The following is a 24,256-nucleotide window of genomic DNA, read 5'->3' as shown; positions in this document are numbered from 1 at the left end:
GGAGGGCTGTGCGGCCCTCCCAAAGAAATGCCACCCTCATGGAGTCTGTTTCTGACCGTTTGAGCAGACACATGCACATTTGTGGCCTGCTGGCGGTCATTTTGCAGGGCTCTGGCAGTGCTTTCTCCTGCTCCTCCTTGCACAAAGGCGGAGGTAGCGGTCCTGCTGCTGGGTTGTTGCCCTCCTACGGCCTCCTCCACGTTTCCTGATGTACTGGCCTGTCTCCTGGTAGCGCCTCCATGCTCTGGACACTATGCTGACAGACACAGCAAACCTTCTTGCCACAGCTCGCATTGATGTGCCATCCTGGATGAGCTGCACTACCTGAGCCACTTGTGTGGGTTGTAGACTCCGTCTCATGCTACCACTAGAGTGAAAGCACCGCCAGCATTCAAAAGTGACCAAAACATCAGCCAGGAAGCATAGGAACTGAGAAGTGGTCTGTGGTCACCACCTGCAGAACCACTCCTTTATTGGGGGTGTCTTGCTAATTGCCTATAATTTCCACCTGTTGTCTATTCCATTTGCACAACAGCATGTGAAATTTATCAATCAGTGTTGCTTCCTAAGTGGACAGTTCGATTTCACAGAAGTGTGATTGACTTGGAGTTACATTGTGTTGTTTAAGTGTTCCCTTTATTTTTTTGAGCAGTGTGTATACAGTGCCTTCAGAAAGTATAGATACCCCTTGACTTATTCCAAATGTTGTGTACAGACTGAAATCTACAATTGTATATATTTTTTACCCATCAATACCCCATAATGACAGAGTGAAAACATAATTTTATACATTTTTTGCAAATGTATTGAAAATGCATAGTCTGAAGAGGATTTCCATTCATAACAGTAGAAAAGGGCTGTTCCATGACACCAGATCATGTCTCACGGGGTGCGGGCCAGTGACTTAGTTTAATGAAAGAGAATTTTATTCCCTTTAAAGTTTAACATCCTTACATAATTTCACATATAGTTTCATCTTTACTCATTTTTATACAAGAATTAGATGCACCCCATATTTGAGGATTGTACATTTCAGAGATTTAGTCGTGTGTTTCCTGTCCTCTATGAGGTCACCAAATGAAACACACTCCTCATACCCATCCCTTAAGTGTCCACAGACCATTCCCACCTTCTCACAAGTGGACATTTTGTATCAAATCCTCATTTTGGGGATTTAGGAGTTCGCCATGTGAAATCCTTTGTTCTCTCTATGTGTCTATTTCTGCATGGCCAGGAGATTCCTCCAGGAATTTACAACCTGAGATAACAGAACCTGGGTGTAGGAGAGAGGGGGAAGCCACTAGCTATACCCAAAAAGGGCCACGTCATGACAGAGATCAACAGAAAGTTGTCATCTAGGTCTAATTGCTGCAAAGAATGTATAGCCATCAATTGAAAAGCCTCAATAACTGGAGGACTGAACTATCTAGTTACTGTACATACTGTTGGATTTTGCATATTCTAAAGTTAAACAAACTATGGAAGTGTTTAATGAAATTTGGAAACCATATGTTGATATCACCTTGGGTAATGTGTTGTATAGTGGGCGTTTCGTTTTGTTTGTGAAGTGCAATGTAAAAACAAAACACTAATTGTCAAAAAAATGTATTCAACCATTCACTGATTTGGGAAGATAGTCTTTATTGAATGAAGCAAAAATAATTAAATGGAAAGAATCTTAATCCACTATATGAAAATAAATAAATCATTTGCTTTCTCGTGGAGCCATCCAAACAAAAGGTGATGTCCTGTTTTTTTAATTAGCTATGCAGCTAAAAAGACTCCTCTGGCAATTCATTCATACACCCTCAAAATAATGTTAAATGCTTGAAAACAAATTTGGCACAGGGGTTGCAAGAGGAAAATGAGTACATGAGTTGTTGAGAGACATCTAGAGGTGCCAGGTCTAGTTTATGTCATCTGGATGAGATCAGTGTTTAGCTAGAGTCATGAGAGGACTACATGTAGGGGGGAGGGAAATCAGCTCCAACCTGCTTGCCCTGTTCTGCAGTAGGACAACAGAGCTAGGGGCCATGTATCTAAAGACAGAAGTTGCCCTGACATTGCTATATGAACAATCCTTTACAAACTTCTCCTATGTGGATTTATATACAAGTGCAAACATGGAACTCATTTGACCAGTTCAACACTCATATATAAATGCAAATATGGTACCAACTCATCTCACTGGTTCATCACTCCAATTTCCCTTACCTAAGTCTCAGCCTCTTTCGTGAGAAATGGTGCAAGATGGATAAAAGAGCATTTGTCATGTTAAATGCACTAGTATTTCACTGAAGACAATGTGACAGTGAAAATATTTCCCATTTCCCACATTCAATACCTCATATTCTAATAGCCATTACAAGAATGAGAAAGTTGATTTGAAAGGCAAAAAAACCTAAACACACATACAACCAATAAACAGACAAATGTAAAGCAGTTGCAGATGGTGGTGATGTCAATAGCACTCACCAAGGAGATAGATAGCCCTGGAGAAGAGAGACGGAGGGGTAGAGACCAAGACAAGTTCATCCTTGCAGTGTGCTCAGAGCAGAGAACAGGAGGGGGGGGGGACACCTGGTTCTCCTCGAAATTATGTGGTCTGATCATGGACATTGAACTAACCGTTGTGTGTTTTGCCAAATACTAGCAGTACATATCTTAAACTGGTTGCAACAGTTGCCCCGTCCTTTGGCTATGTAAGGAGACCTGCGATGAAACGTGTAAGGAGACACTTTTCAAAAGGATAGCAACAGAATGAAACGCACGGAAAAATATATAAAGCTTTATAAACAATGTGCTTTGGTTACACACACACACAGAGGGCTTAAGCAAAACCCAACACAAGAAGGTTATAGTGTTGGTGAGTGGAGTGTTAACCAGAGAAATACAGGTATAGAAAATAAAAACCAAGCTAAGGATCACTGACTGTACAAAGGTTCTCTTTCCTGACCCCTGACTGGCTGGCTGGCTGGTTGTCTACTGCTAAATGTGTGGTCTTGAGGCATGTGTCTGATGAAGGTGGGCTAGGGCACGCTGACCCAGGACCAGGGGGAGTCGATGAGGGAGGGCCTGGGTAGGGGAAGATAGCAATGACTTAAATGAACAGGACTGTTGCCTTTGTGGGCTAGAGACAGAGACACCCACCAGGAGAGTAGGCTTGCTCTAAGCTCCAAGTCCAGGGGGTATGTGGGCGTATGGGACGGAGAAGGAGGGGCCTCTGGGTTGCAGTGGAGGTTGAAGGCTACCCCTTATCCTGGGACAGAGGAAGCGGGAAGAAAGAGTTACATCTGGTCCTTGAAGGCGTCCAGATCGAAGGCAGTGTCCAGGAAATTCTTCAGCTCCACCAGGTGGGCCTTCTTGTTTCCTGTGGCTGGGGCCGCAGCAGGAGGGCGACCAGCATACCTGAACACACACGTAATGGGAAAGAGTTTAATAAGAGTTTAACTAAACACAGACACACTTAGGAGTGAGGATAAGAGCAGATGAAGGGTTTGTTTACCAGACTGGCTTGGCGCGATCGATGGTGGTGCGCATGCGGGGTTTGACGTAGTCGTAGTAGCCCTGGTTCTTATGCTCCTCTTGGCACCACACCAGGTCGGCATTGGGGTACTTCTCGCTCTCAGCCTTCACCAGGTCGAAGGGGAAGGGGGACAGCTGCAAACAGAGACCACGTCATGTCATGAAGAAGAGTAAGGTAGCTCGGAAAGCCAAAGGTAGCTCGGAAAGCCAATGTGTCAAACGCGCTAGGTCACGCAAAAGTTTGGCTAAGCATTTTTCTAGTGCATACCGCTCTGTGTGGGAGCCCTGAGGTGTTGAGTGTGTGTGTAGCTACCTGCTCCATGCGAGCAATGGCGACCGTGTCCTCCATGCCGTGGGCCTTGCGTTCCTTGGTGAGTTCGTAGTACACCTTCCCTGTGCAGAAAACGATGCGCTTCACCCCGGCTGGGTTCTGGGCCACTGGGCCATTATCTGGGATCAGGCGCTGGAAGTCTGTGCCTGGAGCACAGCAGGAAGACACAGCAACACTCACCCACTGCCAGACATACAGAGGGCATATACACCAGCACTGTCCTTCACAGACATACACACGCCCACACACACCGTCTTACCTGGCAGCATCTCGTCAAAGTTGGACCTCGCCTCGGGATGGCGCAGCAGGGATTTGGGGGTGAAAACGATGAGCTAGGAAAAGAGGACAGATCAGAGGACAATGAGCTGTAATAAGCAGCTTTAGGGTAAAAATGTTGTTATTGACGGGGACTCACAGGCTTCCTGAAGGGCGCCAGAATCTGCCTCCTCAGCACGTGGAAGAAGTTGCCAGGGTTCGAACAGTTGACCACTATCCAGTTGCAGTCGTGGAGCTGGCGAATGGCAAAGTCTTCTGTGATGCTCTGGTGGAGAGTGAGAAGAAAGGGTAAGGACTAAGGCTGTTACGGTGATTCCACGTTACCCGTGAGTCACGGTAACTAGGCTTCTCAAAAACTGCGCTTTGATGCCGCTGATGGTCATTAGTAGCTTACCAAACTTGCTAACGGCCAGTCGCTAATGCTGGTACTCAGCACTATTGTCCATCTAATCACTAAGCTGCAAATACCAAATCAAACACTTCATGAGACTCCTGGCATTCAGAGTTTGAGTGGAATAGGATCACCTGTTGCGCAACGAGAGCGAGCTCCTCATAGCTGGTTGACACATGGAATAAAATAAGTGTTCCTGTTAGGCAACATTTGTACAGGCAATGCTATGCAATTGCATGATAAAACAGAGTTGACGACCTCTATTAAAAAGAGGAGGAACCCATCAACTAGGCCTACTATATTTTTTTTGCAACTTTTCATATATTAAGCCCATTACTTTGCTTTTCAACTGGAGTAGCCTACATGGCTGCCATGAAAATGAACTGCGGAGAAAAGCTTTCTTCAAATACTATTCAAGTGCATATGGATGCTGTCTTTTTACCCTGTCCCTGTGCCAACAGGTGCATGATAATGGCCCATTCTAAATCAAAACTAATTTCACACATACAGTGCTTTCGGAAAGAATTCAGAACCCTTCATCTTTCCCACATTGTTACTTTACAGCCGTATTCTAAAATTGAGTAAATATATTTTTTACTCAATCTACACACAATACCCCATAATGACAAAGTGAAGAGTTTATTTTTATATTTGCAAATGTTTAAAATGAAAAAGTGTTCTTTGCTATGACACTCGAAATTGAGCTCAGGTGCAACCTGTTTCCATTTATCATCCTTGAGATGTTTCTTCAACTTGGAGTCCACCTGTGGTAAATTCAATTGATTGGACATGATTTGGAAAGGCACACACCTGTCTATATATGGTCCCACAGTTGAAGGTGCACGTCAGAGCAAAAACCAAGCCATGGGGTCGAAGGAATTGTCAGTAGAGATCCTTGACAATATTGTGTCAAGGCACAGATCTGGGGAAGGGTACCAAAAAAATTCTGCAGCATTGAAGGTCCCCAAGAACACAGTGGCCTTCATTATTCTTAAATGAAAGAAGTTTGGAACCACCAAGACTCTTCCTAGAGCTGGCCGCCCGGCCAACCTGAGCAATCGGGGGAGAAGGGCCTTGGTCAGGGAGGTGACCAAGAACCCAATGTTCACCCTGAAAGAGCTCCAGAGTTCCTCTGTGGGATGGGAGAACCTTCCAGAGGGACAACCATCTCTGCAGCACTCTACCAATCCGGCCTTATGGTAGAGCGGCCAGACGGAAGACACACTTCAGTAAAAGGCACATAACAGCCAGCTTGGAGTTTGCCAAAAGGCACCTAAAGGACTCTGACCATGAGAAACAAGATTCTCTGGTCTGATGAAACCAAGATTGAACTCTTTTGCCTGAATACCAAGTGTCATGTCTGGAAGAAACCTGGCACCATCCCTACAGTGAAGCACGGTAGTGGCAGCATCATGCTGTGGGGATGTTTTTCAGCAGCAGGGACACTAGTTAGGATCGAGGGAAAGATGAACGGAGTAAAGTACAGAGATCCTTGATGAAAACCTGCTCCAAAGTACTCATGACCTCAGACTGGGGCAAAGCTTCAACTTCCAACAGGACAACAACCCTAAACACACAGCCAAAACAACGCAGGAGTGGCTTCGGGACACATCTCTGAATGTCCTTGAGTGGCCCAACCAGAGCCCGGACTTGAACCTGATCAAACATCTCTAGAGAGACCTTAAAATAGCTGTGCTGCAACACTCCCCATCCAACTTGACAAACCTTGAGAGGATCTGCAGAAAAAAGTAAACTCCCCAAAACACAAGTGTGCCAAGCTTGTAGTGTCATACCCAAGAAGACTCGTGGCTGTAATCGTTGCTTCAACAAAGTACTGAGTAACGGGTCTGAATACTTATGTAAATGTGAGTTTTTTAATTTTTTAAAATAAAATCGCAAAGAAAATCTAAAAACCTGTTTTGGCTTTGTCATGGGTTATTGGGTGTAAAAAAACAACAATACAATCAATTTTAGAATAAGGCTGTAACATAACAAAATGTGGAAAAAGTCAAGGGGTCTGAATATTTTCCAAATGCACTGTAAAGGCGAGATTAAATTGAGAATAATCTTAATGGTGAGAATATTAGAACATGTGAATGTTTTCCAGTGTTTGCAGTCTAAGACTAGTTCAAATCATAGTCGTATGCATCATGTAGCCTAGCCCATAAGTCCTGTGTGTGTTGCTAAGGTTTGTATCACAACTGAAGTGGCTAAATAACTCCAAACGTAGCCTATAGGCCCAAGACACCTGGAACACAGTTGGAGAACCCATAGCCTACAGTAACTAGCTCACGTCAGAAGTAGATGTTCATTTATGTTTCTCAAATGTCAAAATTCGAAGTTGTTGAAAACATCAACGTTTAAGGTTAAGTTTAAACATTAATGCCACATTTTTAAGGTTAGGGATATGTTTAGGCATTAACTCAGAAAGGTTTAGTTAAGGCTTAAGGTTTAGGATAAGCTTAAAACAAAAATCTCAAAAACAACTTATAACCTTTGGAGGCAGATGCTTACAGTGGCATTAACTCTGAATGGTCAAGTTAAGGGTTAAGGATTGGGATAGGCTTAAAACAAACATGGAAAGGTGGCATCCTATGAAGGTGCCACACTGAAAGTCACTGAGCTCTTCAACAAGGCCATTCTACTGCCAATGTTTGTCTGTGAAGATTGCATGGCTGTGTGCTCGATTTTATACAACTGTCAGCAACGGGTGTCTGAAATAGCCGAATCCACTAATTTGAAGGGGTGTCTACATACTTTTGTATATATAGTGAATATTAGTAGGCTATATGTAAAGGCCAGATTAAATTGAGAATAGTCAGTGAAAATATTATCAAGTGCTTGTCAAATTGTGAATGATTGTGTTTGTGCAGCCCGCACAAGAAACAGAGCAGAGCGCGTGTCATTCATGACTCTTTTCAAATCATCATTAGTCGCAAAATATCCTTTCTATTTTATTCAGCTCATGTTCAATTGTATTGGTCTTACTATAAAATAATACCACGGGAATTAAGCAAATCTTACCTGCTAAATGAACTAGTGTAGCCAACAACCATATGGCATAGCCAGATCAGGGCGTAAGATAAGGACAACTCAGAACATGTTATGCTGTTCTTCTGAAATAGGCGACATTTTCTTCATATCATGTTTCTTTACACCTGCCTAAAATAACAAAATTATTGTGAGTGTAGGCTATATTAAATTGATTTATTAGACTTAAAAAATGTAGATGTTGAAAAAGGTACGCATCAGTGGCTTATAGGCTATAGTGGGAAGCTGGAAATGCTAAACGTGTTTTTATGTTAATTAATGGTCAATTACCGTGAGACTGGTATTTATTTGCATGACAATCAGACTGACAAAATTTCAGAACCTCTACAGTCCTAGCAAGGACCAGTTCCGGTTTCATCTCACATTAAGTACCATGCCACTGAAGCTTTGGGGGTGTTTAAATTTGAATTTCACATTCTGTTTATGGCACGTCTATATTGTACCCCCTCAGTAGATGAGACCGACGTATACATTTGCTAGTACACAGTGTGCCGGAGACACTTCAACTATCTGTTTCCGTTGCAAAATGACCTTAATATTACCCTAGAGCAGTGGTAAACAAAGTCTTGGTCGCGACCCCCACCAAAATATAGTAATAATAATAACAAAAAAAATACACATTCCATGGGAAAATATACAAACGTTTTTTGAAGATAATCTGAAAAATATAATTTTATTGAGTAAATGTATTTATTGGTTTCTTTTCATGTTGATAAGAGATGAAAATGCAATAAATCGAAGGTTATTTGTTGATGTAAAAATATAAATGTATAGATTTTAAGGTTGTGTCATTAGATATGGGTTGCGAGAAATTCTTGGGGAAAAAAATGTGGTCCCTGCTGAAAAAGTTTGAATACCACCGCCTTAGACATAGATTCCACTCTATTTGGAAGAAAATGTCAAGATATGTCAATGTCAGGCATGAACTAGAATACATGAACAGCCCTTTGGATACAAAAGGCAGTGCAGAATGATTAGAAGTGAGGGTTTGGCTTACCGGGAGCACGTCAGGATCATCGTTGCACATCTGGAGAAATCTCTCTGGACGAGCAGAGGAGTGTTCTGGGCCCTGTGGAGGAGAGCAGTGAGGTCACTAGGGCTGGCACAGAAAATCAACGATTATGGATGCATATAATAACCGTCATATTAACAATGTTTTTAATAAACTATTTTCAAGTACAGTATCAGTCAAAAGTTTGGACATCTACTCATTCAAGGGTTTTTCTTTATTTATTGTTACTAATTTCTACATTGTATAATAATGGTGAAGACATCAAAACGATGAAATAACACATGTGGAATCATGTAGTAACCAAAAAAGTGCTAAACAAATCAAAATATATTTTAGATTCTTCAAAGTAGCCACCCTTTGCCTTGACAGCTTTGCACACACTTGGCATTCTCAACCAGCTTCACCTGGAATGCTTTTCAAAAAGTCTTGAAGGTTCCCACATATGCTGAGCACAAATCTCAGTTGGATTGAGGTCAGGTGATTGTGGAGGCTAGGTCATCTGATCCATCACTGTCCTTCTTGGTCAAATAGCCCTTACACAGCCTGGATTTGTGTTGGGTCATTGTACTGCTGAAAAACAAATGATAGTCCCACTAAGCCCAAACCAGATGGGATGGCATATCACTGCAGAATGCTGGTTAAGTGTGCCTTGATTTCTAAATAAATCACTGACAGTGTCACCAGCAAAGCACCCACACACCATTACACCACCTCCTCCATGCTTCACAGTGGGAACCACACATGCAGAGATCATCCAAACCAAAAACCTCTAATTTGGACTCATCAGACCAAAGGATTTCCACTGGTCAAATGTCCATTGCTCGTGTTTCTTGGCTCAAGCAAATATCTTATTATTGGTGTCCTTAGTAGTGTTTTCTTTGGAGCAATTCAACCATGAATGCCTGATTCACGCAGTCTCCTCTGAACGGTTGATATTGAGATGTGCCTATTACTTCAACTCTGTAAAGCATTTATTTGGGCTGTAATTTGGCTGGTAACTCTAATGAACTTATCCTCTGCAGCAGAGGTAACTCCGGGTCTTCCTTTCCTGTGGAGGTCCTCATAAGAGACAGTTTCAATATAGCGCTTGATGGTTTTTGCGACTGCACTTGAAGAAACTTTCAAAGTTCTTGAATTTTTCCGTATTGACTGACCTCCATGTCTTAAAGTAATGATGGACTGTCGTTTTGCTTTGCTTATTTGAGCTGTTCTTCTTCTTGTCATAATATGGACTTGGTCTTTTACCAAATAGGGCTATCTTCTGTATACCACCCCTACCTTGTCACAACACAAACGACTGGCTCAAACTTAAGAAATTCCTAAATTTAACTTTTAACAAGGCACACCTTTTAATTGAAATACATTCCACCTCATGAAGCTTGTTGAGAAAATGCAGAGCTGTCATCAAGACAAAGGGTGGCTACTTTGAAGAACCTCCAATATAGAATATATTTTACTACATGATTCCGTATGTGTTATTTCATAGTTTTGATGTCTTCACTATTATTGTACAGTTAGTAAAAGAGTAAAAATAAAGAAAACACTTAAATGAGCATGTAGTGTAAAGAAATGATTATGAACAATTGTTTGAAACGCCATCTCCTCCCTTCAACTGGTGCTATGGGGTACTCACCATGCCCTCCATGCCGTGGGGCAGCAGCAGGACTATGCCATTCTGGCGGACCCACTTGGCCTGGCCGGGGCAAATGAACTGGTCGATTATGCACTGGGCTGTGTTGTGGAAGTCTCCGAACTGGGCCTCCCACAGGACCAGGGCATTGGGACTGGCCATGGCAAAGCCCAGCTCGAAACCTGACAACAGAGACCGAGGGAAAGAAAGAAAGAGAGAGCGAGAGAATGAGTTAGAAAGAGAGGTTCCTAACTCAAGACTCATTTGCCGAGATAGTCAGCGATCAAGGATAAAATCTCTCCGGGTTGGTGTATCGTTGTGAATGTTGGTTGCTTGCGCTCTCGTCGCGGACAATTAGGTCGCTGTGTGTCTCCTTTCATACAAAATGACTGGTCGCTAGGTCCCCGATTATCTTGCCAAGTGTGAGTCCCCAGTTAGTAGCAGGTGGAGATAGTAGTAAGGGATTATTTGAATGAGAGTTCCTGTGATATTTCCCAGTTTCTCTGAATCTGTTTCCATAGTAAATGTTTTCACAGTAATTGTGAGGTGTAGAGTGACTGACCCAGCACGCCGTACTCAGACAGGGAGCTGTTGCAGACGGTGTAGGGGGCCTGGTTGGGGGCCACGTGGTTCATGGGGATGCAAACTCTCTTGTCCACGTTCTGGTCGTGCAGCACATGGTGTCGGTGACTGGCAGGGAGGGAAACACACAGCAGGGACAATGAGGGACAAGAGACAAGATCTGCATCCCAAATGGCAGCCTGTACCCTACTTTTGACCAGAGACCATCATTTGGGACACACTTAAGATGACATGCTCAAAAATTGAAATTTTTTATTTGCCTGGGACTGAAAGTCCCTCTCGTCACCTGAAGGTGCCCCTCTCCACGTCCTGGCCGCTGAGGCGAACGTGGATGCCCTCTTTGAGCAGAGAGCCAAAGGCCATGTATTCTCCCAGGGCCCAGTCCACCGTGCGGTTCTTGATCATCTCCCCTCGGGCCTTCAGGATACGGCTCAGACCTACGGAGGAGTGCAAACCAGACACTTGTCACCGGGTGTAAATCTTGCTGTGTGTACACAGCCAGAGTCAATAAAAGAGCCATGTCTTCACTCTGCACTTTGGCTCTTTTGCTTTTGACTCTCCCGCCAGAGGATTTAAAAAGTTAAAAGGCATAGAGATGCATAATATTATTATGTTCTTAATTCTATGGTTTAGAGTAGGGTTCACCTCCATGGATGGTGAAGTCTTCGACTGGCACTGAGGAGGCCACCTGACCGATGTGGGTCAGCTCCTCCTCAGTTAGGCCAGTGGACGGGCAGGTCAGGCTCTTGGGCTGGCCATCCAGGTTGAAAAAACCTACACACACACACACACACACACACACAGGTCCATTATTCACAACACACACACACATGGCATTGTGTATGTGTGTCTGTGAGCTGTTAACCCACTCACCAGGCCAGGGAGAGTCCAGCCAGTGTTTGATGTGGAGGATCTTCTCATCCTTGGAGCGAACATGTGCCTCCTCACAGATCTTATCATACTTTGCAATCTCCTCCTGTAGAGAGAGGGAGATGGAAGGCAGAAGTGGAGAGGGTGACTCCTCGGCTCTACTCTATGGAGAGTGTGAGAGATATGGTCGAAGTGGTTGAGCTCTGACCTCGTACTCCTGTCTCGTGACGACCCCCTCTGCAATGAGTTTCTCGCCATACTTCTGCATCACTCCCTTCTGCTTCTTGATCTGCTTGTACATCAGGGGCTGAGTGAACATGGGCTCGTCCATCTCGTTGTGTCCCAACCGCCGGTAGCACACCTGCCGACACACAAACATTGTTAATAAACACACACAGACAGACCTGCCAACCTGATCAAAGCCGTGGCGGCACCCCCCCGCGACGGCATGCGCGACAACCACACTGCCCAAATAATAGGCATTTTTTGGGCCTAATAAGGAGGTTGGCAGAATGCCTCAGTAGGAATTGTAGGCTATAGACTTTATGGGTTCTTGATAATTAGTTGCTCTTCAGTAGCTAACTAGAAAAAGGTCTCTCACTAGGACTTTCTGACAAGGTGGTGCTGATATAAGACTAAGGTTGGGTAGGGGAGAGGTCCAGAGGGGGTTAACTTGTTTTAGATCTCCATCCCTGACCTAATCCATCAAGTTAGGTCTGACTATTGGCTACCATTCATTCAACATTTGTGAACGGACTAATATCACATCATTAGCAGTCTACTGTTGACATACAGATATATCAAGAGGACAGATAGATCAAGAACTGATTAATTAACATTTGCCTACTAATCTTTAACAGTCCAATATAACTTTCTGTGGACGCCATGAGCGGAACAGGTCTCAGGGCGTGTCTGTTTCCATCCACGCAGTGACGCACACTGAACTACCGCAACAGCGCACATGTTTCCATGCCCGTAAATGAGCTCGCTCCTACTACCTGACAAGAAAGTGTTCTCGCTTAGTTGACTAAACACTGTAGCTAACTACCATGTCGTAATGACGCCTTAGCTAAGGTGCTAACTATGAAATAATAATGGTTATGTGCTTGACAAACACATACAATTAAGGAAAATGTATTTAGCAAACAGCCATTCCCCCCACACTTTTCCCTCACACATCAGAGGTATCAGACGAAGTGAGGAACTGCCATCCAGTTCGAGGGAAGAAATAGTACTAAGACGACGGGGGTCAGGCTGGAGCAACTCAGCTCTAACTTCAGACGGTTGAGTCAAATACCACAATGCCCCAACTAAAAACCTATTTTTGTGTATTTTAAATCAAACTTTGTCACATGCGCCGACTACAACAAGTGTATACCTTACAGTGAAATGCTTACTTACATTTGCTAACTTATTTTAGGATAGTTTTTCGTATCAGCATCCTTTAACCTCAAATTACGTGCATGGTACACAAAATGTGTGCAAGTTGGCAGGTCTGCACACACAAACACAGCCCCTGATCTTGGGTCAGTTATTAATTTCCCCCCATGAATGGTTAAGGTTAGGATTGGGGGAAGGGAAGCTGATCCTAGTTCTGTACCTAGGGAACTATACTCACCAGGTCCACCACCACGTCCTTGTGGAAGGTGGCTCTCCACTCGGCGGCCACGTTGCACACGTACACCACAGCCTCAGGGTCGTCAGCATTCACGTGGAAGATGGGAGCATTGACCACCCGGGCCACGTCAGTGGGGTACGGAGAGGAGCGCGCCATACGGGGGTCAGTGGTGAAGCCAATCTGGGGGAAGTTAGGGGTTGTGAGGGTTAGCACACCAGCCATTCACACAACCACTGGTTTTCTACCATGGCTGGAACAAAGACTATTTGTATCTTATCCAGACCAGGTGTGGTCAGTGGTTAGATTGGCGTGTGTGTGCGCACACCTGGTTGTTGACGACCACATGCACCGTGCCGTGGGTGGAGTAGGACGGCAGGTCGCTGAGATGGAAGGTTTCGTACACAACGCCCTGACCGGCAAAGGCAGCATCACCGTGCATCAGGATGGACATCACCTGGAACATAAACAATCCAACGTCAAATGCAGAACACTTACAATCCATTCTTGCTTGAGGTAATAACTCATCAAATAAAGTCAGATTGGTGAAAGCGATATGGTGGAAACCATATTTTCACTCATCCGGTACAGATCAGTGTGTAAGTGAAGGGCAGAAAAAGGGGCGTCTTTTTCTTTTTGTTGGTGCCGAAATCTGGGATCGAACCGAAAGGGTGACTTTCTACAGTACACAAAAGGACTATGATCTCTGCAAGTACTCCCTTGTCACTTTGAGAAAAATAAATACACCGTGTTCAAAACCAGCGGTGTCGGTCCGTACCTTGTGTCCCTCGGTGTCTCCGCAGTAGAACTGCTCGGCCTTGGTCTTGCCCTGCACCACGGGGTCCACAGCCTCCAGGTGGGAGGGGTTGGCCATGAGGGACAGAGTGATGTTGCGGTCGGTCACACGGTTGATCCTTCTGTGGTACATCCCCAGGTGGTACTTGACATCACCAGAGCCCTGCAACAACAACAGAGTCAAACATACTAGCAGTAGAATACCGCTAGGCATCTACAATAGAGCCACACATTCAGGCAATTCAGTAGCTGTGTTCCAATTAGTGCAGTCAAGAATTGCAGTGGGTGGGCTAGATGGGACTCGCCTCATCAGCAGCCTCCAGCTTAGAGTCAAACTGGCAGAAGATCTGCTCCAGCTCCTTGCGGATGACGTTGGCCAGCACGTTCAGACGACCCCTAGGAGATTGTGAGCATGTGTCAGAGGAGAGAAGGCTGAAAGTCAAACCATGTTGCAGAAACTCAAGCATCCCCTCACCTTGTGCTCCTTTTGTTATTACCCACCTGTGTGGCATGCCCATGACGACGTTCTCCACACCCTTCTCGCTGGACTTGTCGATGATGGTCTTGAGGGCGGGGATCAGAGACTCGCAGCCCTCCAGGCCGAAGCGCTTCTCTGACGACCACTTCCTCTGGAGGAACTCCTCGAACCTGCGGTACACAAAGCAAGTCGTCAGCACACGGCCATATCCCTTTGGAGAGAAGGACTCCAGAAATCTCCTATGATATTAGTTTGCAGGATTGGTCCAATGCAGGGCTCCAGAGAAGAAAACAAATCACCTGGTGGCACTAACTTTTTGGTGGTGCCACCCCATGATATGTTCACACCAAAAAATAATCTGTGGCGTGACGCAATAGAAAAATTTGTAATCATTTTATAAAGTCATTCACTGTGCTTTATTAGGGATGTAAGACTAAGATGCTATTCAAGAAATATGTTGTTTCAACATGTCCATGCAGGAATACATGACCAAAAATATTTTTATGTGCAACCTAATCCAGTGACTCGTATTTTGGATTGACAATAAGGCTATTGATATTACATTTTTTGTTCAATAAAGATGAATTTAGCCTACATTTTTATTTGCACTATTATCATAGGCTAATTGATTTGGGGCTAATTCACCTCCTGAGTAAGTAAAACTCAAAACACATTAGCTATATTGCTAACTCTAAACATAATACCCACTGCTGGTAGCCATGTATTAATAAAACAGTAAATTCAATATCCTAAAAAAAAACTTGGCTACTGCCCAATGACACCTGCACTCGCAAGGGCCGATGTGCATTTCGTACACAGCATCTCAAAGCCGAATCAATTATCTTGCTTGTAAAATAGCTGCTAGAGCTCAATATTTAGAGTTGAGAAATAAAAATGATTGACAGAAAGTTGACTCTCCCATCATCAACACTGACAACAGTAGTTGCTTCTAGGGCTGCACAATGAATAGAATTGTAATCGAAATTGCAATATTGATGTGTGCTACTCAGTTCATTTTTATAGTTTATTCCAGTCTCCATGTCTCTCAACTCAATTTCACTTGAGGGGCTTTATTGGCATGGGAAACATATGTTTACATTGCAAAAGCAAGTGAAATATATAATAAACAACAGTAAAATAAACAAAAGATTAACAGTAAACATTAAACATTACATAAAGACATTTCAAATGCCATACAGTGTTGTAATGATGTGCAAATAGTGAAAGCACAAAATGGAAAATAAATAAACAAATATAGGTTGTGTTTACAATGGTGTTTGTTCTTCACTGGTTGCCCTTTTCTTGTGGCAGCAGATCACATTTTGTTGCCATGATTGCACACTGGTATTTCACTCAATAGAAATGGGAGTTTATCAAAATGTGATTTTTTTCTCGAAATCTTTGTGGATGTGTGTCGTCTGAGGGAAATATGTCTCTCTAATATGGTCAAACATTTGGCAGGAGTTTTGGAAGTGCAGCTCAGTTTCCACCTCATTTTGTGGTCAGTGTGCACATAGCCTGTCTTCCCTTGAGAGCCAGGTCTGCCTTTGGTGGCCTTTCTCAATTGCAAGTCTGTAAGTAGTTTCAAAGATCCCCATAATTATGGGTCAGTCACAGTGGTCAGGTATTCTGCCACTGCGTACTCTGTTTAGGGCCAAATAGCATTCTAGTTTGCTCAGTTTTTTTGTAAATTCTTTCCAATGTGTTAAGTATTATAGAAAGCGGTCGATGACGTGGCAGGTGGCAGCGTGGTAGGCACAGCTTGTCCCATGAATTAATCACAAAAATTGAGGATTAACTGATAACTACGAAACAAACATTCTGTATAATATAGAGAATCTGGAATTATTTACTGATCAGCTCGAAAAAGAAATGGATACATCGAAATGAACAAGAGGAGACCTTTCCTCGAGTTCTGCGAGCGAAACAGGAGGAAAGCCACAGTCTAAAATTACGAACTTAAAATTGGAGGGGGACATTTTTATAACCATGCTTCCAGAAGATAGAGCATTGCTTACAAGCGAGCAGCTAAAAAAAATAATGATTTATTGCCTGGGCAACTGGGGAAGGCTGAGGCCTTAAAAACAGGAATGGATTACAGTAATACAATGATGGAAGAAATACAAGCGTAAAATAATATATTGAAAACTACTGTGGACTCCCTAAAAGACACTACAGAGAGGCTACGGTATGATAAAACGAAAGCCGAATTACTTGATCTAAAGTGCAGAAGTATGATAAATAATATTGTTATAATGGGAAAAAAGGAGGATGAATACAATCAGTTAACGGAGGAAAAAGTCAGGGTGTTCATGAAACGTAATCTCAAGATGACGGACGAACAGGTGCAAACAACTGATTTTCAAAGAGCACACCAGATGGTGGCAGAGTAGAGGGAAGGCCCCGTCCGATCGTAGCTATGCTAACCCACTACAAAATGAAATTTGCCTTGTTGCAACAGGGTAGAGAATTGAAAAACACCCCATTCTCTATTAATGAACCATTTCCTCATGAAATAGTGGAGAGACGAAGTGCCCTGTACCCCACTTCAAAAGGCTCAGAGCAGAGAAGCAGTGGTTGTGAGTGATAGCTATCTCCTGCGGAAGTAGTCCCCGATACATACTTACACCACATTACACAGGACAAATATGGATAGAGTTTTTTTTATACAGAAACATTTTTTTTTTGCATTAACAACTTTTTTGTTGTTTTTATTCATGCTTTATGGAACTGTGGACAAGGTTGGATTTATGGTAATGCAGAATGGGTATGATGAACTTATCCTTTTTCTATTTAGGCAACATGGAACTTTGAACTATATGGAAGTAATATCAGGTTTTTCGATTTAGGGGAAGGCGAGGATGGGTAAGGCTGACTTTCTTCTCTTTCTAATTTTTTTTTGCATTTAATTTGAAGATTGTACATTAGAAATACCAAGGTACTTTGTTTGTTTAATATGATATGTCCTAATTGTAGAGGTCGGGTATATTATGACTTAAAAGCTATTATATAGTGCGGCCCTTGTTTGCCGATGTAAATCGGAATGATTAGGTTTTAAGATAAAATGTTATAAATATAAATACATGTATTATAGGGCTAGGATAAAGGATTATATCATTAAAAACCTGCATATGTTCTCTATTGGAATAGGCCTACACGATCCTAAAAGAATTGGTTGGGCCAGTACCCGAAAGGTTGCTAGATCGAATCTCTGAGCTAACAAGGTATAAATCTGCTGTTCCGCCCCTGAACAAGGCAGTTAACCCACTGTTCCTAGGCCATCTTATGTAAATAAGAATTTGTTCTTAACTGACTTGCCTAGTTAAAGGTTAAATAAATAATAATAATAATAAACATTAAAAAAATAATTCTCAATATAAAAAATATAAAACAGATGACACAAACAACTGGATTCGGTATCCCTTTCTTGCCCTGCCTCCAGTCCACTTACCGATATCTGAACAAGAGAGCCTCATCGAAATTGCAGCAAGCGGTTCTGTGAAAACGGAATGAAATCAGAAGCCACTGGATTGGGCTGCGCTCAGAGTATCAAATTGCGCTGTTAAGACACTGATGCCCTTCGCAACCACGTACCGATGTGAGAGTGGATTCTCGGCCCTCACTAGCATAAACTAAATACAGACAGACTGTGTGTGGAAAATGATTTAAGACTGAGACGCCAATACAACACAACATTGCAGAGTTATGTGCATCCTTTCAAGCACACCCTTCTCATTAGGTTATTCACAATTTTTGATGAACAAATAAGGTTTTATATGTAAGATGGTTAAATAAAGAGCAAAATTATTAATAAATATTATTTGTCACTTGCCATGAGCTGGGTTGTGACAAAAACCTCACATGCATTCTTATGTTGAATAAATGTTAGAATGATGGGGAAAAAACAACATTTGAGAGTGTGCTGACACTGGTACGCAGCTGGAGGTTGAATGTTTTAAGGGGTACGGGACTATAAACAATTTGGGAACCACTGCTCTAGGGCAGCAGTGTCTAGATGGAATTTGTATTCGTAGTCCTGACAACTGGACCTTTTATGGAACACCATTATTTTTGTCTTACTGAGATTTACGGTCAGGGCACAGGTCTGACAATCTGTGCAGAAGATCTAGGTGCTGCTGTACACCCTCCTTGGTTGGGGACAGACGCACCAGATCATCAGCAAACAGTAGACATTTGACTGCAGCTGGGTGCTGCAGACTGTTCTCTAGTGCCCTCGCCAATTCGTTGATATATGTTGAAGAGGGTTGGTTTTCAGCTGCATCCCTGTCTCACCCCCTCGGGCCATTTGGAATGAAAGTTATTTTGTGTGCCAATTTTAACCGCAAACTTGTTGTTTGTGTACATAGATTTTGTACTGTGTTTTTCCCCCCAACACCACTTTCTATCAATTTGTATAACAGACCCTCATGCCAAATTGAGTCAAAAGCTTTTTAGAAATCAACAAAGCATGAGAAGACTTTGCCTTTGTTTTAGTTTGTTTGTTTGTCAATTAGGGTGTGCAGGGTGAATACGTGGTCTGTCATACGGTAATTTGCAAAAAAGCCAATTTGACATTTGCTCACTACATTGTTTCTGCTGAGGAAATGTACAAGTCTGATGTGGAAATGTACAAGTCTGCTGTTTATGATAATGCAGAGGATTTTCCCAAGGTTGCTGCTGATGCATTTCCCCCGGTAGTTATTGGGGTCAAATATGTCTCCACTTTTGTTGATTGGGGTGATCAGTCCTTGTTTCCAAATATTGGGGAAGATGCCAGAGTGAATATGATGTTAAATAGTTTAAGTATAGCCAATTGGAATTTGTGGTCTGTATATCTTATCATTTCATTTAGGATACCATCAACCCCACAGGCCTTTTTGGGTTGGAGTGCTTTGCATTTTTTCCTGTAGTTCATTCAATGCAATTGGAGAATCCAGTGGGATCTGGTAGTCTTTAATAGTTGATTCTAAGATTTGTATTTGATCATGTAGATGTTTTTGCTGTTTGTTCTTTGTTATAGAGCCAAAAATATTGGAAAAGTGGTTTACCCATAGATCTCCATTTTGGATAGATTATTCTTTGTGTTGTTTGTCCAGGAAATTGTCAAGAAGAGATTGAATTTGTTGTTGCCGAATAGTTTGGTAGATTTCCACACTATTTTCCTTTCATTTATAGCATTTCTTAATATTATTCAGCCTCATGATTGAGCACAGCTCTGTTCAAGTTGAGTGTGATTTTGCTGTGATCTGATAGGGGTGTCAGTGGCCTGACTGAACACTCAGAGACTCTGGGTTGAGGTCAGTGATAAAGTAGTCTACAGTACTACTGCCAAGCGATGAGCTATAGGTGTACCTACCATAGGAGTCCCCTCAAAGCTTACCATTGTTTTTTACCACCGTTTTTATTGGTTATGTTGTCGTAGTTGTGTCTAGGGGGGCATATGGAAGAGGGAATGCTGTCACCTCCATGTAGGTGTTTGTGTGTTGAGTTCTTTTCCAGTTCTGGCATTTAGGTCACCACAGACTAGTACATGTCCCTGAGCCTGGAAATTGTTGATCTCCCCGTCTCTTCACTGCTTTCCCCACACAGAGAATGAGAATGCAGGGTTCAGAAATATGTTGAAAGTGGTCGAGCCACGCTTCACTATTCCTTCCCGCACACATTTTGCCCAGACATAAATACCTGCTTTATACAAAAAACAAAATAACGACTTGAGAGCGAGTTGTCAGAAACAAAGTCTGTTGCTCTAACAACAGACAGTTGGACGTCTAGAGCTACCTAACTGTAACGGCTCATTTGATTTCGGCTGAGTGGGAGATAAAAAGCCATGTCCTTCAAACACGTCCCCATGAGAGTAGTCACACCAGTGTAAACTTCGGGGAAGAGCTAAGGGAAGTAGTTGCAGTGTGGAAATTGGAGGGGGATAATGTAACGATTCCCGTGACCACTGACAACACTAGACATATTGTAAATGCAGTTGCACTAGCTGGACTGGGGCCACAGATAAGATGCTTTGCTCACGTCATTAATCTAGCATCTCAAAAAGCAATGTCAGTGAATCCAATCTCTCGCCTCCTAGCAAAGATCAGGAAGGTGGTATCCTTCTTTCATAAAAGCACAACTGATGCACATGTTTTCAAGACAAAACAGCAGATGCTGGAGCTGCCAAACCACAAACTAATCCAAGATGTCCCTACTAGATGGATTCAAGCGAGAGATACCTTGAGAGAAAGCCATGACATCATTTTCTGAAATTTTCCAAGCAGTTTAAAGGCACACTCAACTTAGTGTATATGTAAACTTCTCACCCACTGGAATTATAAGTGAAATAATCTGTCTGTAAATAATTTTGGGAAAAATGACTTGTGTCATGCACAAAGTAGATGTCCTAACCGACAAACTTTAGTTTGTTAACAAGAAATTTGTGGAGTGGTTGAAAAACGAGTTTTAATGACTCCAACCTAAGTGTATGTAACCTTCCGACTTCAACTGTACACACACTATCTACCTAAACTCAGCAAAAACAGAAAAGTCCTTTCACTGTCAACTGCGTTAATTTCAGCAAACTTAACACGTGTAAATATTTTTTAAGCATAACAAGATTCAACAACAGACAAACTGAACAAGTTCCAATAGTACCCGCAAAACACCAGTCTCAACGTAACAGTGAAGAGGTGACTCTGGGATATTGGCCTTCTAGGTAGAGTTGCAAAGAAAAAGCCATATTAAAATACTAACATCTTACAGACAGGAAATTCATCTTTTTGGGATAGGGGGCAGCATTTTCACTTTTGGATGAATAGCGTGACCAAAGCGAATTGCCTCCGACTCTGTCCCAGATGCTAATATATGCATATTATTATTAGTATTGGATAGAAGACACTCTGAAGTTTCTAAAACTGTTTGAATGATGTCTGTGAGTATAACAGAACTCATATGGCAGGCGAAAACCTGAGAAAATCCAACCAGGAAGTGGGACATCGGTGGTTTGTAGTTTTCAAAGCTTTGCCTACCGAGTACACATTGAGATATGGATAAAGTTGCACTTCCTACAGCTTCCATTAGATGCCAACCATCTTTAGAAAATGGTTTGAGGATTCTACTATAAAGGAGGGGCTCATAAGAGCTCTCGGTCTCATGACGTGCGCTCCCAACAGAGTTACCTCTCGTTCCAGTGCTTTTCTGAAGACAAAGGAATTCTCCGGTTGGAACATTATTGATGTTTTATGTTAAAAACATCCTAAAGATAGTTTCTAAAGGTCTGTAACGGAACGAGTTTGTCTGGATGAAGTGCCTGCACCTCATAAAGATGGATTACTGGGCTGAACACGCTAACAACAAGTGGCTATTTGGACATGATGGAACTTTATGGAACAAATCAGTAATTTATTGTCGAACTGGGATTCCTGGGAGTGCCTTCTGATGATCATCAAAGTTAAGTGAATATTTATGGTGTTGCTTCTAACTGTTGATTCCAAAATGGCGGATATTCCTATGGCTGTTTTGGGTTCTGAGCGCCGTTCTCAGATCATGCTTTTTCTGTAAAGTTTTTTTGAAATCTGACACAGCGGTTGCATTAAAGAGAAGTCTCTTTCATTATGTGAATAACACTTGTATCTTTTATCAATGTTTATTATGAATATTTCTGCAAAATCACTGGATGTTTTGGAATCAAAACATTACTGCACATTACTGCACGTAAACTGAGATTTTTGGATATAAATATGCACATTATCGAACAAAACATACATTATTGTGTAACATGATGTCCTATGAGTATCATCTGATGAAGATCATCAAAGGTTAGTGATTAATTTTATCTCTATTTCTGCTTTTTGTGATTCCCATCTTTGGCTGGAAAAATGGCTGTGTATTTTTTCGACTTGGCTATGACCTAACAATCATATGTTTTGCTTTAGCTGTAAAGCATTTTTGAAATTGGACACGATGGGTAGATTAAAAAGATTTTTCATTTGCTGTATTGGACTTGTTCATGTGTGAAAGTTACATATTTCTAATAAATATTTTTTTATTTTGCGAGCTGCCTTTTCAGCGGAATCTTGTCGAGGCCTGCACTAAGAAAGGTTAAGGTCACAGTTATGAAAATTTGGACACTAAAGAGGCCTTTCTACTGACTCTGAAAAACACCAAAAGAAAGATGCCCAGATTCCCTGCTCATCCACGTGAATGTGCCTAAGGCATGCTGCAAGGAGGCATGAGGACTGCAGATGTGGCCAGCGCAATAAATTGCAATGTCCGTATTGTGAGACGCCTAAGACGGCGTTACAAGGAGACAGGACGGACAGCTGATTGTCCTCGAAGTGGCAGACCACGTGTAACAACACCTGCACGGTACATCCAAACATCACACCTGCGGACAGGTACAGGATGGACACAACAACTGCCCGAGTTACACCAAAAACGCACAATCCCTCCATCAGCGCTCAGACTGTTCGCAATAGGCTGAGACTGAGGGCTTGTAGGCCTGTTGTAAGGCAGGTCTTCAACAGGCAACAACGGCGCCTATGGGCACAAACACACCGTCGCTGGACCAGACAGGACTGGCAAAAAGTGCTCTTCACCGACGGGTCGCAGTTTTGTCTCACCAGGGGTGATGGTCTGATTCTCGTGAATCATCGAAGAAATGAGCTTTACACCGAGGCCTGTACTCTGGCTGGAGCGGGATCGATTTGGAGGTGGAGGGTCCGTCACGGTCTGGGGCGGTGTGTCACAGCGTCATCGGACTGAGCTTGTTGTCATTGCAGGCAATATCAACGCTGTGCGTTACAGGAAAGACATCCTCCTCCCTCATGTGGTACACTTCCTGCAGGCTCATCCTAGCATGACAATGCCACCAGCCATACTGCTCGTTCTGTAAGTGATTTCCTGCAAGACAGGAATGTCAGTGTTCTGCCATGGCCAGCGAAGAGCCAAGATCTCAATCCCATTAAGCACGTCTGGGACCGGTTGGATCAGAGGGTGAGGGCTAGGGCCATTCTCCCCAGAAATATCCAGGAACTCGCAAGGTGCCTTGGTGGAAGAGTGGGGTAACATCTCACAGCAAGAACTGGCAAATCTGGTGCAGTCCATGAGGAAGAGATGCATTGCAGCATTTAATGCAGCTGGTGGCCACACCAGATACTGACTGCTTCTTTTGATTTTGACCCCCCTTTGTTCAGGGACACATTATTTCATTTCTGTCACAAGTCTGTTTAACGTGTTCAGTTTATGTCTCAGTTGTTGAATCTTGTTATGTTCATAGAAATATTTACACATGTTAAGTTTGCTGAAAATAAAGTTGACAGTGAGAGAACGTTTCTTTTTTTGCTGAGTTTATGTATTTGCCATTTAGTAAACGCTTATCCAAAGTAACTTACAGTCGTGTGCATACACTTAACTATGGGTGTACCAAGAATCTAACCCACTATCCTGGCGACACAAGTGTGTTGATGGAAATCGCAGTGTTATTTTGAGCAATTACATTTTTTTGTCCTTATCGTGACAACCTAGCTGCTTCCAAAGCTGTGCTTTTCCCACAATTGGATTTTAAAACATCATATCCTACAAGCAGAACCACTTATTATTTTATCCCAGAGTGTTGGGGAGGGGGAGTGAGTGGCTCGCTCTTCACAGCAGCAGGCCTAGAGAAACAGGCATTACAGAGACTTTCACTACAGGAATCATGAGGATAACGCACATC

The 24,256-nt window shown here is 42.8% G+C and overlaps 1 protein-coding gene across 7 annotated transcripts in view; it reads right to left on the bottom strand.

Moving 5' to 3' along the window:
• Positions 1 to 1,621: 1,621 nt before the first annotated feature.
• ogdha (oxoglutarate dehydrogenase a) overlaps positions 1,622 to 24,256 on the bottom strand; it is a 72,864-nt gene continuing 50,229 nt past the window's right edge. For all 7 annotated transcript variants that reach the window (XM_021606721.3, XM_021606722.3, XM_090238155.1 and 4 more), the window contains 17 exons: positions 14,580 to 14,726; positions 14,384 to 14,474; positions 14,062 to 14,241; positions 13,612 to 13,740; positions 13,287 to 13,466; positions 11,877 to 12,029; positions 11,672 to 11,774; positions 11,444 to 11,572; positions 11,085 to 11,235; positions 10,779 to 10,906; positions 10,220 to 10,398; positions 8,572 to 8,643; positions 4,272 to 4,397; positions 4,116 to 4,188; positions 3,839 to 4,002; positions 3,506 to 3,660; positions 1,622 to 3,408 (listed from right to left, as the gene is read on the bottom strand). In XM_021606721.3, coding sequence (XP_021462396.1) covers positions 3,288 to 3,408; positions 3,506 to 3,660; positions 3,839 to 4,002; positions 4,116 to 4,188; positions 4,272 to 4,397; positions 8,572 to 8,643; positions 10,220 to 10,398; positions 10,779 to 10,906; positions 11,085 to 11,235; positions 11,444 to 11,572; positions 11,672 to 11,774; positions 11,877 to 12,029; positions 13,287 to 13,466; positions 13,612 to 13,740; positions 14,062 to 14,241; positions 14,384 to 14,474; positions 14,580 to 14,726 — 2,281 coding nt within the window. In that variant the 3' untranslated portion in view covers positions 1,622 to 3,287. The remainder of the gene's footprint in view (positions 3,409 to 3,505; positions 3,661 to 3,838; positions 4,003 to 4,115; positions 4,189 to 4,271; positions 4,398 to 8,571; positions 8,644 to 10,219; positions 10,399 to 10,778; positions 10,907 to 11,084; positions 11,236 to 11,443; positions 11,573 to 11,671; positions 11,775 to 11,876; positions 12,030 to 13,286; positions 13,467 to 13,611; positions 13,741 to 14,061; positions 14,242 to 14,383; positions 14,475 to 14,579; positions 14,727 to 24,256) is intronic.

The sequence above is a fragment of the Oncorhynchus mykiss genome, chromosome 6 (genome assembly GCF_057628025.1).
Source record: "Oncorhynchus mykiss isolate SJ-2025 chromosome 6, ASM5762802v1, whole genome shotgun sequence".
Taxonomy (NCBI): domain Eukaryota; kingdom Metazoa; phylum Chordata; class Actinopteri; order Salmoniformes; family Salmonidae; genus Oncorhynchus; species Oncorhynchus mykiss.
The sequence above is the reverse complement of the archived record's forward strand: the minus strand, read 5'-3'. Positions and strand labels throughout refer to the sequence as shown.